Source organism: Cucurbitaria berberidis, assembly GCF_010015615.1.
Source record: "Cucurbitaria berberidis CBS 394.84 unplaced genomic scaffold K460scaffold_4, whole genome shotgun sequence".
In the NCBI taxonomy this organism is placed as follows: domain Eukaryota; kingdom Fungi; phylum Ascomycota; class Dothideomycetes; order Pleosporales; family Cucurbitariaceae; genus Cucurbitaria; species Cucurbitaria berberidis.
In genome coordinates this window covers 4,368,550-4,380,095 of record NW_024468938.1, presented here as the reverse complement: position 1 = coordinate 4,380,095, position 11,546 = coordinate 4,368,550, and the positions used below count along the sequence as shown (strand labels likewise).

General features: G+C 51.5%; 4 protein-coding genes across 4 annotated transcripts; 2 read left to right on the top strand and 2 right to left on the bottom strand.

The window, feature by feature from the left end:
* Positions 1-178: 178 nt before the first annotated feature.
* On the bottom strand, positions 179-1,145 carry K460DRAFT_290961 (Cupredoxin; the record flags this gene model as incomplete). Its single annotated transcript, XM_040929245.1, has 3 exons — positions 179-500; positions 573-802; positions 867-1,145. 3 exons carry the CDS (start codon positions 1,143-1,145, stop codon positions 179-181), a joined length of 831 nt encoding a protein of 276 aa, XP_040786848.1.
* A 1,180-nt stretch (positions 1,146-2,325) lies between these two features.
* Positions 2,326-2,877, bottom strand: K460DRAFT_287017 (uncharacterized protein; the record flags this gene model as incomplete). Its single annotated transcript, XM_040928940.1, has 1 exon — positions 2,326-2,877. One exon carries the CDS (start codon positions 2,875-2,877, stop codon positions 2,326-2,328), a length of 552 nt encoding a protein of 183 aa, XP_040786847.1.
* A 2,681-nt stretch (positions 2,878-5,558) lies between these two features.
* Positions 5,559-6,707, top strand: K460DRAFT_288361 (Tautomerase/MIF; the record flags this gene model as incomplete). The annotated part of the gene is made up of 2 exons (XM_040929044.1): positions 5,559-5,918; positions 5,979-6,707. The coding sequence occupies 2 exons, from the start codon at positions 5,559-5,561 to the stop codon at positions 6,705-6,707; spliced, it is 1,089 nt and encodes a 362-aa protein (XP_040786846.1).
* Positions 6,708-9,506: 2,799 nt separating this feature from the next.
* K460DRAFT_290258 (uncharacterized protein) lies at positions 9,507-10,661 on the top strand (the record flags this gene model as incomplete). Its single annotated transcript, XM_040929187.1, has 4 exons — positions 9,507-9,601; positions 9,647-9,794; positions 9,843-10,571; positions 10,632-10,661. 4 exons carry the CDS (start codon positions 9,507-9,509, stop codon positions 10,659-10,661), a joined length of 1,002 nt encoding a protein of 333 aa, XP_040786845.1.
* Between the last annotated feature and the right edge of the window lie 885 nt (positions 10,662-11,546).

The window sequence follows — 11,546 nt, the reverse complement described above, 5'->3', positions numbered from 1 at the left end:
GGCCATGCCGTCCTCAGAACGGGGATCCACAAATAAGAAACGCAACCCAAAACAAGAAGCTCTTCACTCAAGCCAGCTCAGCCGTCAGAAGAATGGTATCACCACAGGTATATCCAGCATCCCCTCATCACCCATCACCCATCTTTAATTAAAACAAAAGGAACATCGCCTCTCCAGTTCACAGCATGACGAATGCAGCAGCAACAGCTACACCGAGGCCAAGGAACGACTGCGAGCTGAGACCCGGAGCAGCATTGGTAGTCTGCTGGGCTGGGCTGGCACCAGTGCTGCTCGCTGCACCTGCACCTGCGCCTGCACCACCTGCACCAGCACTACCCGAGGTGTCAGCGTTGCCAGGAGAGGCGCCCGAACCGCTTGAGGGTGAGGGCGGAGTGTTTCCGCCTGAGCTGGAACCAGCTGCCTGACCGGGGCTTAGGTTATCTTTTGCGGCGGCAGCGAGACCGATGAATGCTTGCATAGTGCGGTTACCGGATGCCGGCCTGTCACTGTGTTAGCATACTATTCAAACTATCCTGCCTTGGAGATAAAAGAATCTAGAAGGGGTGTCTTACGCATTAATGGCACCAACCATACCAGCCTGGCAATGCTTTCCCTGCGAACAGTAAAACCAAACGGGCTTTGTATCCGTGACACGAATCGTGTATGTCAGAGCCTTCGATGCTGCGGCGGTGGAAGCATTGGAGGGCATGAATCCCGAGAAGAAAGCGTCGGTCTTGTTGGCTTGTATGTTCTGGATAGGGACGCAAGGGTTGTCGAAGGTAGATTGGACGACGGAGTGGTTCTATTCGTACGCGATTAGTCCACTGAACATACTACATGGGGCACGCGAATAGAATAGAACATACCTTTGGGTGGAATTGAAACTGCACAAGATCTCCTGGTGCCGCCTTGATCGAGTTCGGATAGAAGGCCAGCGATCCGTTGGGGCCACCGACTTGGATGATGTGTGTGTTTACCATGCCAGCTGCTGAGTTGGACGGTCGCGACCCTGTCGACATACTGCCCGACGATGATCTTGTAGATGAGGCGAGGAGTGCTTCCGATGCTGCAATCGACTGCGAATGCTTTGTTGCTGCCGCGAAGCCCAGCAGGGCTGACACGATGACCGATCTTGAGAAGTACATATTTGCTGCTGCGTTTTTCTGGAAATAACCTGAGTCGAAAGAATTAAATATCTGATGATCTCGTCAAGAGAGTGGATATAGGCGACTGGCGCTCTAAGAAGACTTTGCTGGACTAGCCAGATATTAAGAAGAGAATGACCGTGAGGTATGAAACTGAAAGAAAGATGCGAGGAAAAGGCAACAGCAGCAGAACGTAAGATGGGGAAGAGAAAAGTGAGCCTGACGGGTGGCTATAGGCCATCTTAAGGCATGAAAAACAGCTACGTGGTTGGGCTTAGCCCCGGTGAGTGCGTAACGGTTAGTTGCTATTCCGATACAAGGATTGTGATGTGCGACGTGTTGGAAGCTGGTGGTGCTTCAGCCTCGTGCTCGGTTGAAGACCCCTGGGACATGAGGCTGAAGGCGAACATCGATGAGGAATCGTCCGTTGCGCTGCACAACTCAGAACCTTGAGAAACTACATTCAAAATGTAGCAGAAAACACGCAGATTGCAACTTAGTACAGCGAGAAAATCAGCGCGATGTTACTGTCGAGGTATGTTGCAAAGTGGACAGTTGTAGTGTTGTTGCAAGGCTCGGTTTGGGTGTTGAAGTTGCGACGCGCTGCATGTTCCGTCCGCGTTTGAGGCCTGCTTCAAGTTGTCGCCTTCCGCACCAAGCCTCGGCTACCAGCAAACCGGCCAGGGCAAACACTCCGGAAACTTTGTTCGCGAAATTAAAGATTGCCTGTTAGATTTGATGTCCATGCCGTACCAACCATGGTGTAAGGCGACCTTGGCGGCGATGCATCACCGTTGTTGTCCCAAACGCGTCAGAAGCGATGTGTCCTTCATTCGGCCTAAGATGACTACCTTCCGCCAGACTCACATACTCTCCTGTTCCGCCTGTATGTTTCGCCCTGTTTCCGCCACCTCTTGGACGACAGGGCCTGCAACATTTCACATGGGCGCGTCCTTTGCCTAGTCACCGTCACCCAAATCAGGTGCGGCACAGACACTGCATTCAATGTTCCAAAACAGATGCCACGTGTGAGTGATGAACTCGCGAAGAGTGAATCAATGACTCATTTACATGCCTTGAAATGTTTCTAGCATGTCTTCAGACCACCGCTGTAGTCGATGCAACGATCGAGTCTCTATTCCAAGCCCACTATCTTTCAGCATGCCGCACCAGCCCCGGCTTAAAAATCCAACACCAACTGCGGCGCGAGCTTCTCAAGATCCTCAACTTGCAGGAACCCATCTGATATGCCTCCTCCCTTGACAGAACTTTGCCGCTCATTCTTTGCCCGCGCAAACGCCTCGCGGACGAAGATCTCCATGTACTTGCCCACCAAATTCATCGCACCCTTTTGTATTTGTGTATTCGGATCCTCGAAATTCTCATAGAGCAGTCGTGCGAGCAAGGGCGCGGGTATGGGAGGCGCTATGGGCGCAAGGTTGGTAGCAGGCCTTGTGTTGTCGCGTATGGGCGCGTCTTCCATCAGATCATCGCTATCGTCCGCCTCCTGCACGTCCTCTTGTTCATCTTCGGATGAGGAGATTATCGTGGCTACTGGCTGTGCGGCAGAGGCTTTCGACTTCTTCGCGGCACCGGCTGTACGCGATGGTGCTGCTGCAGGAGCGCGTTTCGTGGTCGTCGATGCTTGCGTCGGTGCCTTTACAGGTCGTGGAGGGTTGAACTGGGGGCCCTTTCGCCGTGAAGCATTTTCTGTTGTATTTTTTGGCGGCATTGTGATATGATGTCAAGTTTGAGAGGCTTATGAACTGCGTGTGGTGTCTGTTGACCCCACAATTTGACGACGCGCTTTCACATGATCTGTGCAACGTCATTGCCCAAATAGGCAGCGATGATCTAGGTTCAACTTCATGGGATTAGTCTCGCTTCAAGTCAACTGTATGTAGGACCACAAAGACTGCGTGGGGAAGATGCGCTCCAGCTGCACTTCATCATCGTAAGCATCACAAAGCATTCGTATTCGTATTGCGATTTCGGTGGTGTTATCTTGCGGTAGCCCATTACCTGACTCGGGGCAGCGAACCAAGATTAGCAGGTGTTTGTTAGATTCTCACTAGTCGCGCATTAGGTTCCTAATAAGTCATCACCAGTATGGGGGGCCAAAGGTCGCATAACAGCACTTCTATACTTCACAGGAACAACTATTTCACCCAAAGTACCTTCGCGCACCTGTTCATAAACCACCGAGTGCCAAGCGCAGTTTTAGCCGTGAACACTTGTGAAGCTCCTGGCATGAATCGGTTACTGGTACGCCACACAACTGCATTGACCTAAATTGCCGACCGTACAGGCGGGTCGCACGGTCACACCGTTGTGAGCCGTTAAGGCATCTTGCGTAGTGTCACCGTTGGAGGTAGGATTCCGATGGCTGCGCTTGTGGCTATAGGCCATGAAGCAGCCCAGGTCGAAAAGAACGCTCGTGATATAGAGGGCGTGACTGGTGGTTGCAGTGAACAAGCAAGCCGTCGGACTAGAGATGGCGGGAGGAGAGCTAGGGGTAAGGAGGTCGTATGCTGCGAGGCCGGTATAGTGCGTTGTTGCACGGCGCTGGCGTCAGATCCGCATCGCGAAAGGTTCTGACGTGCATCGTGGCGGTAGGACGTAACTCCCATTGAAAACGGATCTAGAATCGCGGAATTGGAAATTTGAGGGGTGAACATGGTGGATGGCAACATGGCGCTTTGAGGTTCGCAATGGCTGTTGTTTGGGTAGCCTGAGAGTATAATTACGGGTGCACCGTAGGCTACGAGAATCATGGGGTTATCAGCAGGAGGAGCGTTCGTGTTCGTGCCGGCACTTGGCCATGTTCAGATACTACTAACACTTAGCATTGACTGGTTCGAGTGAGCGAGCTTATCAAAGTCGAGATTGGACAGGTGTTGTTGCTGCGGTCGAGACTTTCGAATGTGGGACGCGTATCTGCGTCAGGTGTGTACACGGGATATGGCCTCCTTCATATTGAACGAAGGAATGATCTTGGGACACCTCGTGTGACAGTGACGCAACCTTGCCGGTACAGACGACAGGCGCAGTTGCGAGTAACGTTGCGACTTTGGCCTGCCGCCAGGAAGCTCGGCGATGGTTCTTGTTTAGCATCGGCACACTCCCGGGTGGTCGCCTTCACGTGCAACAGAGCGGAATCCAGAGGACATGGTCACAGCGGCGTCCTGCAGTCATGTTGTGCACCCAGGGCGGCTCTGCTTCGAGCAGGTGGTGTGCGGCAAGGATTCAAGGTGAGGCCGCCAACCCAGGGCCTTGAAGAGAGAGAGCCAACGAACAACCTTGGAAGGCCGAGGTCGCCATCCCGAACGAAGTGGCGCCCGGACAGGGTGGGGCGGGGCCACGAAGGAGTTAGTCTTGAGCTAGGAACACGGTGAATATTTGTGGTGTTGTGTGCTTGGTTTTTTCAATTTCAAGATTTCATTTCAGGCGTGTGGTAGACCAGGGGCGCCTGTCGATAAATTTAATAGTGCCCTATTGCGGCAGAGGTACATCAAGATGCAGTCGGCGGTGGAGAGGGTCGTGAGAGAGTGACAGCAGCTGGAATGTACCTAGTGGCGTCCATGTTGAGGGCTGCAGACCGATGCGCGATAAGAAGTCGAGGAAGAATGGCTGCTGAGCGAGTAGCAGAGGTGCGGTCGCAACGAGTCGACGACGTCTGCTGAGACGTCGAGGCAGCGCTGGAGTGGCCGCTGGGGACCCTGGGGATGGTGCAGTGGCTAAAGCCTAATGCAGAGCGACTGGAGAATTGCCAGCGTCAGCGTACAGCCGAGAGTAGATCCCTAATCCGATCCTCTGTATTCCCATACCAAAATGGCGGCGGCAGGCCCGCGTGATGTGGATGACACCCCTGTCGTGGTGCCCGAAGCGGTTGTGCTCTGCTCCAGCGGGCGAGACTTGAATCCAAAGTCGTTCCTTAGCTGCTATATATCCATATTGTGGTCCGCTATTTTGGCAGGACCAAGTATTCGTTCCTGCTCGCCTCTTTTCCCTCAGCAGCCACTTTGTTGTTTCAAAGTCGACACATCAGACGCAGACGCCTTCACCACCACAACCCACGCCATTCGCCAGCACCACACACTGGCCCCCCACCCGTGTCTTTCGAGATAACCACTGCCTCTTGATACGAGTCCGTCCTGCGCAGAGATAAACAAGATAGACAAAGCCCGCTCCAAGATCCGCGCGCCTGCTGGTTACACAAACGGTTTTATCCATATCTAGGCGAGTCCACCAGTGTGCACCATCGCCCTCAGGAATTCACGGCTCCCCTCATCTACCAAACAAACAAACCCTGGTCGTCGTCACTCAAATATCCTCACTTCTGCTATATCCTTTTCCTCAGCCTCCCCCGGCATGCCCCACTCCACCAACAACTCGACCTCCTCGCAGACCAAGATGTCGCGGCCGTCGTCCACCTCGACGTATTCAGGAAATGTATTTCCCAAGCAAGCAGGCGTCACGCTCCTATCGCCCGAAACGGTCGGAGACCAACTCTCGCCGTCGGCATCACAGTTCTCCTTCGCCTCGTCGCCCCACTCAGTCCAAGATGCAGACCAAGACGACTCGAGACAGATGCGGTCTATTACGCGCGGCACTACTGGCGACAAAATCGGCCAGCTGCGACCGCTCAATTCCCGCTCGCGCCAGCAGTTCTACGACGATTCCTTTTCCTGCAAGGAGAGTGCACCGTCGTCTGCCCGCGACCGCGTGACAAAAGATGCACCCATTGTTGCTGATTTACGCACCAACGTTATCGTACGTCTCTTCTAATTTCCGCGCCACTCCACTTAACAATCCAGTGCTAACCAAACGCAGATCAAAGACGAGTACACCCTGGTCACCGACCTTTCCCACCACCTGTCGACGCGCTACCAACGGCCCGAATCATCCATCATGATAACTGTCAACCACTCAGCATGTTTGCTGCTCGGCGGTTCGTTCGAGCCAACGTACATCCTGACCATCAATGCTCTGCCCGTGCAGGTACAGCCCACGACCAACAAGCGCAATGCCGCCCTGATCCAGACCTTCATGACAGAATCTATCGGCGTCTCACCTGACCGAGGTATCATCAAATTCGTTGCCATCGCAGAAGAGAATATGGCCATGAACGGCATGACCATCCTAGGCGAGATTGAGCGACTGGAGCGACAACAGGCAGAGGCAACTGGCAGTAACATCAAGCGTGCCATGACCAAAAGCTCGCGGAAGTCTGCCATTTCCAAAGCAAAGAGTAGCATCCAGCTCGCTCGAAACGATTCCAAGGCTGACCCCAGGCAAAGAACAGGCGTCGCCGCTCCGATTCCTAGTGATGGATCGCTCGACTCTGCAATAGCCATCAACGAGAAGGGCCTTGGCCACTCTGCGTCTGTGAAGCCAGTCGACACCAAGATCAACAGCAAAACATCCGAGCCTCTCCTTTCTAAGTTCAGCATGAGATCAAATTCCAATGCACAAGTGGCTCCACCGCCCATTCCAGCTGACAAGCCCACTGTGCCGGCAATTGGCAAGCGCAAGAGTTTTCTCAGCGTATTTCGTCGATGAGCGGTCAACATGTCTTCGCATCATTTCTTCAAGCGTACCATAAGTCACGACGCAGCCGGCGTAGCTTCACGATACCGCGCTGGACTAGCGGGCCGGCAATGCCACATCATCTGTTGTACTCGGCTATTTCCTCTCATCCTACATGTCGCATACGAAGGCTTTCCAAGCGACACTAGCATTACAGGCGTTCTGGGTTTCAGTGCATATGGCATGGTGATGGAGGCCACAATCACCGACGGATTATTCTATTCACCGATATACCCTTCTGCATTTCGTTTGTAACAGGCCTAAGGCCTCCAGATACTCACAATCAACACCTTCTAATACTATACATCGAGCTTTCCAAAACACCACACGTCTTGTCTCTAAAGAGCAAGTGCCACGTTGACCATGCTAAAAGCCTGGGCAGTCCTTGAAACCTCGCGATCTCCACGCCTTGCCTAGATATTTGTCTAGATTGTCGTCTAAACATGTCTAGCTACCCCAGCATCGAGACAAATTGACCGCGATTCAAGACAAAAGTGACACGCAGGTAGCTCAGATTCAGCCTCTTCGCGCACCCCGACCGCTACTCGCGTCTCTTACCCCCCAATCAAGACCCCAAGCACGCCTTGTCTCGCCTTACCCGTCCCACATCCAACGCCCCAAACAACTAACGCGACTCTTCAGATCCAACCCACAGATGGTGTACTCGGTGGACCCTCTCCTAGCGCACACTCGCACTCAGCTCTCCATTGCACCGGTAAAAGTGGATCTGAAATGGGTACTGAAAACCGGGGCGAATGGGCAATGCTTTCGTGCAAAGCATGAGGGTCTGGGCTAGGCGCCACATGAGTTTAGAACGAGCTGTGCGCCCGCGTCGTTGTGGAGCTAAACTAGAGCGCGGGAGAGCGAAACAGACTAAACGCCACGATGGGATCTGTATAGGGCTGGAACTCCCATGGCAAAAGGACAGCAGCTGCGACCAAGCTTGGCTTTTTACTTTTGGTGGGGTTGTGGCGGTTACGGGGAATTTTTTCTTCCTTTTTCTCAAGATGATAGATTTGTGTCACGATGTTTTGTTGGTTGTTTTTGTGGGCTAGCGATAAGCCTGCAGCGGGGCTAAGTGAATGGACTCGGAATCGCCTTGCTTATGGAAAAAGGACATGTGATGTTGACTTTTTTTTTGGTGAGATTTGTATGGTTGTATTAGGCGAAGTCGTGCATGTATCTAGAGTCTGTAGCTGTCACGCGCAAGCCTTTCGTCGGTATGTACAACGCAACGCAGACATCCAACGCCTGGACTGCTGTAGCATCCAGCAATACCCAACCGTTGATACCTCGAACAACACCTATAGTAATGTAGTAAAGCGGAAGTGTCTATCGTAAGTGCGCGTTTCTTTTACAGCCCAACGTCCTCGAGACATATTCTTTTTTGCTGGGCTGCAATCAAAATACTACAATAAGCATACCTTGCCTAACTAAGGATATCACCGGGCTTTGACCACCATCACTCACCCAAAACTGCAACCACTTCGCCCATTTAAACCTTTCGCAAAGCACGAGGTAACCCCTATTACAGGGTTCCTTCCGCCCGCATGAGATAACATTCGTCATCCAGCTAATCAGAGCAGCCTACCCAGGTGCCCTTTCAGCTTGCCCTGCATACGTCTTGCTTACTTACACACACATACACTTACATCTACCCCCTCCCTTCGCTCGGGGCGATAATGCAAGCTTATTTTTTTTCGCGGAGATCCAGAAGCCCCCGGTCAACAGTCGCCGGAGCATTTTGTGGCGGCCTAAAGCAAGCCAAGCGAGATGCATGACACCACGATCGGCTAATTGATTAACCCTTTCCAAAGGCTTCCAAGCTTTGATCTTCGTTCCTTTTCGCTTCGTTATCTGGGCAGGCAGGGTGGTGGGGATTTCGAGAAGCCGAGCCACGTACGCCGGAAAATTGAGGTGCGGGGAGAGGAGATGCGATGTTCAAGACTGGAGCGATACTAGAAAGACTTTCGGAATTTTTGTGAGTAGCGAAAATAGATGCATTTCTGTGCTCTGATCACGCGGATGTGGCGGTGGGATCAAGTTCGGCGGTGTGACTGTTGTTACTGCTTTGGGAAGGTTTGCAAGAGTGTGGATTGCGGTGGAATTTAAACACACCCGCTGCGCTTCATGCAATTACCGCCACTGCGTAGCATGCCCCATACCTTGGCCGTGTCGCCATCGTCGTGTCCTCCGTCATTGTGCGGACATTTGTGATTAGCCATGGGCTATAGAAGTGTTAAAAGACCTTCTGCTGTTGCTTCAATTTGCAATATGTAATGTCGTCAGGGGCAATGGGTGGACGCGAGTGGGGGTTTGTACTGTAGCATCATGCGCACCTAACATTAATGTCTTCTCCAACGTTCTCGTATGAGACAACAGTTTACTCTTCCGTAATGGAGAGCCTCATTGAATTGCAAGACCTGTTAAGGTTCTGACATAGTGAGAGTGTAGGATGGAGAGTGAGTATGGTAGACTAATAATGACTCATTTGTAGCTAAGCCGCATTGCGCCTCATCCAGATCAACACGTGATGTTACCGAGCAACCGTTTGACTTTCAGCGGTCTCATCATTGTTCCTACCGGAATACCTCTCCTATCTATATAAGGCCTTTGGCTTGCTACAATTGATCAGCTTAGTTCTCATCATCTATAATTGCCCCTGCACTTTTATATTCCACGCAAGGGCCCATTCACATCGTACACGTTAAGCTATCCACGTTAAACTTCACTTCTTCTACATATTCCAACAAACAAAGAAGCAACATCAGAATGGCTTCGAATTTGCGTGTATTTCCTTGCAATACTTGCTCTATTACTTTCAACACCAGCGAGCTCCAGCGTTCGCACATGCGACAGCCTTGGCAGTAAGAATACCGCAAAATAGTAAGGAGGGAGGCTAACGGTGGCAGTGTTTCTAATCTAAGGCGTCGCGTAGCTGGACTTTCAGCATTATCAGAAGAACAGTATGATACACAGGCCAAGAGCCAGGATATAATCCCTCGACAGAAGGACAGCGAGGAGCCAGGGACAAAACCAATCTCCTCATACGATGCTGTGGTCGAATCTGTTTCCAATTCAGAAGATACACCCGAGGCACAATATGAGAAGGTCCCCCCAACACAATGCCTCTTCTGCAACCTAGACTCCCCGACTCTTAATGCGAATATCGACCATATGTCATCCCTACACGGCCTTTTCATCCCTTCACGAGGCCAATTATCAGATATGAGAGCTTTTCTTGGATACCTTGCAACCATTGTATTCGAATACAACGAATGCCTCTATTGCAGTCTAGCAAAAGGTACCGTGGACGGGGTGCAGACACACATGCGAGATAAAGGCCACTGCATGATCAAGATGAACGCAGAATCCGAGCTTCTTGACTTTTGGGAGCTTTCCGATAGTGGAGATGACGGCCAAATCGACGATGAAGAGTGCACGAAGAGTTCTGCGATCATGCTGTCTGAGACAGAAATGAGGCTTCCTTCTGGCGTGGTTATCAATTCTCGCTCTGATACCACTCAGCTTCGTGCCAAGCCGGGACTTGCACAATCTCGGTCTAAAGGCTCGCAATATAGAGTCAAGAGAGATGAAGTGAGAGCTATTACTGCAGGAGCACAGCAAGAGACGACCCATGAAGACCAAAGTAGACCCTCACGCAGCAACGACCGTCGTGTCGCTGTTCGTGGAGAAATGGGGCTGGCTGGTATTTCAGAGAGCCAAAAGCTGGCTTTGCAGATTACTGAGAAGAAGATAAAGAGGAGGGAAGCGGTTGCTAAAGCTGCACAGCGATACGCTGCGGAGCAGGAGCCAGTCAAGACAAAGTACTACAAGGTAAGTGGCTATGAAGATCTGGAAGGATTGGTTAATGAGTGGTTGCTAACTTGTCTACAGACGGAAACTCCTATATACCAGGCTGGATGATCAAGCTCAAGACCTTTTATATACTTGAACTTCCCGCTTATCTATCTCTGCGGCCCATCCTTTCCGATACTCAACTACGCGCATTGTCCTGGAATGGGACGGACTATGAAAGTCGTTTTCGCCCTGAGCATTTCGTTGGCGACAGTTGAACTCTATTCCTCTCCTACCATGAGGGTCGGGCATTGTAAAGATTCCGCGGATGGATCGATGGACCTAAAGTGAGTATACAATGTCAAGCGAAGATTATAAATTGGCACTGACGTTGTCTGGCAACAGGACTCCTACGCATCATCACAAGTACTGTGGTCATACATGCATGGCATCTTTACGATGTTTACAGATAATCCTTGAGCTCTCTAAAACTGTATAAATATCCAATATCTTGGTCTTCGTATTTCTCTTCCCGCAAGAAAACCGGATACCAATAGTTCATGCATACAAGCGCATTAATCATGACTCCTCAAGAACCACCAACCAAAGCTACACGTACGCAATCCAATCCATCATTTGTTGCAGTGGGCGTGGTGTCTAGTACATCTTCTATCGCTGAGCCCCACAAGCCGATCGAAAGCGGTCGGCTACAGCCTGCAGCCCAACCCGCCAAATTTCCTATTGGAGTATCGCGCTTCCAAGAGCGCTTTGATATGGTAGTAGCTGAGTATCCGCAGACTAAGCCCAACCATCGATCATTTGTGGGCCACATCAAAAACTTGTTTGAACCCTTGCGGATGAAAAAGACCTCCGAGCCAGCTCCACCACCTCCGATCGACGCTGGTTTGAAGCCGCTCCACTCTCTCCTCGGGTTCAAAATTAGATTAGACAGGAAGAAATGCTAGTGCCATAGTAGCCACAAATAGCTCGACTTCGTAGGCGAAACTGTCACCT